Raw genomic sequence first — 1,785 nt, 5'->3', positions numbered from 1 at the left:
CATATATATATATATATATATATATATATATATTTATATACATATATATATATACAGATATAGATATATATGTATACATATATATACAAGTATATAAAAAAATATTTACCTTGTATATGTTATATTTGCTAAGTTTTTGTATAGGGTTATCTGCTGTATTACTGCTGGCTAAAAAGAGATTCTACCTTATTTTTGAACAGATGACATCCTCCAATTTGAGAAAACTGCTCAATTGCTCATGGGAAAGAGTGCCGAGCATCTGGCTCTCGGCCAATTCTTCGCCATGACATTCATTCCGCTTATGGGCATATTCGGAAGTGTGCACCTGTTTGCTATGCTAGATGGAAGATATGTATCTCTAGCTGTCCGTGGGATCATAGCGGGGTATGCTATGCTTGTGGCTACGTACGGAACGGTGATGCACACCTTCTTCACAGGTAGGTGGTAAAAGACATGTTGGGTCAAGCTATGCCCACTCATTAAGTGGGGGTATAGGTATGTGTACGTGTATGTGGTATTGCTAGCTGCGTGCTCCGGATATGTTACAGGATTACGTCCCGAGTGCAGTTTTGCTTTTTGTAAAATATAAACTCTTTACGAGATCATTACGGGTAAGCGAAAACTCAGATTTATGCGCAGCACAATGACTCATGTTTTCTGCGCATGTTAGCTTTCTATGTGCAAGTAGAATTGATAATAACATACATATTTGTTTAAGAATATAGAAATGTATTTGTGTATACTTCCCTCGACTGTTTAGTAGGCGAGTGCCAGTGTTAACTTTGCACGTTTCTGTCGGCTGGTATGCTACGCTGGACACAACGCTCGTCTTGCTTCCTAGTTATCCACGAGAGACGGGGTATGCACAATTTCACAAGTATATTTCAGCTGTCTGTGTAGGGTAACTATAGGTAAAGATGGCCCGCACGCAGTGAAGCACCTATGAGTGTCATTACTCCGTGTGATTCAGAGTCACTTGTCAGGCACCATTCATGGCGATGCAGTGTACTCCTTGTCGCAATTTTGAAATACCACAGAATAAATACAACATACACATACACACATAACAACATAATGGATACATATATAAAAATTCATACATGCAAAAGCAAGGCAAGTAGCACCCCGAGGGATGCACACCAGTATTCGCAGAGGTGTATTACGCGGAGCAGCAGTTTATCATACAGACGATGAGCCACTCCAGATTTCTTCTTTAAATAACTCGAGACTGGTCTAAAAGGCAAAAAAAAAGTTTTGAAAGCGTTAGGTCCACTTACTGCGAAGTGTCTAGTATCGCCGCAGTATATCTCTCACGGTCGTAGCGACATTTAATTATATTTGGCAGTGTCTTACAATCTAGAATGCGAACGCTTGCATAAACTGAGAAAAAATATAGGTGCACCTTTAAGCACCCAATATCGTTTAGAAATTATATGGCTGTGCTTTCTATATGTCCGCATTGATGGCTGCTGGCGAGTTTATTGAATCATGGAACCTTATACCACACCATATAGTTGTGTATGTAAACTCATGGTTGTTGAATGTGCATGCGTCGAAAAATATACAAGGCTGACGAAGTGTTCTGAAGAGTATATACGAGTGAAAGCATTATCTAAGTGCATAGTACACTGTATGATGTACTTCTGCTATATTCACTGTGTGTTTTGTCCTGCGCCCAACGACCGATGTATATACCTTAACTCTAATCGACTTCAATTATATATATATATATATATATATATATATATATATACACACACACACAACACACACACACACACACAC

The 1,785-nt window shown here is 38.8% G+C and overlaps 1 protein-coding gene across 1 annotated transcript; it reads left to right on the top strand.

Moving 5' to 3' along the window:
- Positions 1-238: 238 nt before the first annotated feature.
- Positions 239-437, top strand: SARC_15357 (hypothetical protein; the record flags this gene model as incomplete). Its single annotated transcript, XM_014290521.1, has 1 exon — positions 239-437. A coding segment is annotated over one exon (199 nt), but the record flags the coding sequence as incomplete, so codon positions are not given.
- Between the last annotated feature and the right edge of the window lie 1,348 nt (positions 438-1,785).

Source organism: Sphaeroforma arctica (genome assembly GCF_001186125.1).
Source record: "Sphaeroforma arctica JP610 unplaced genomic scaffold supercont1.5996, whole genome shotgun sequence".
Classification (NCBI taxonomy): Eukaryota; class Ichthyosporea; order Ichthyophonida; genus Sphaeroforma; species Sphaeroforma arctica.
Note: the sequence above shows the minus strand (reverse complement) of the source record. Positions and strands in the feature narration are given on the sequence as shown.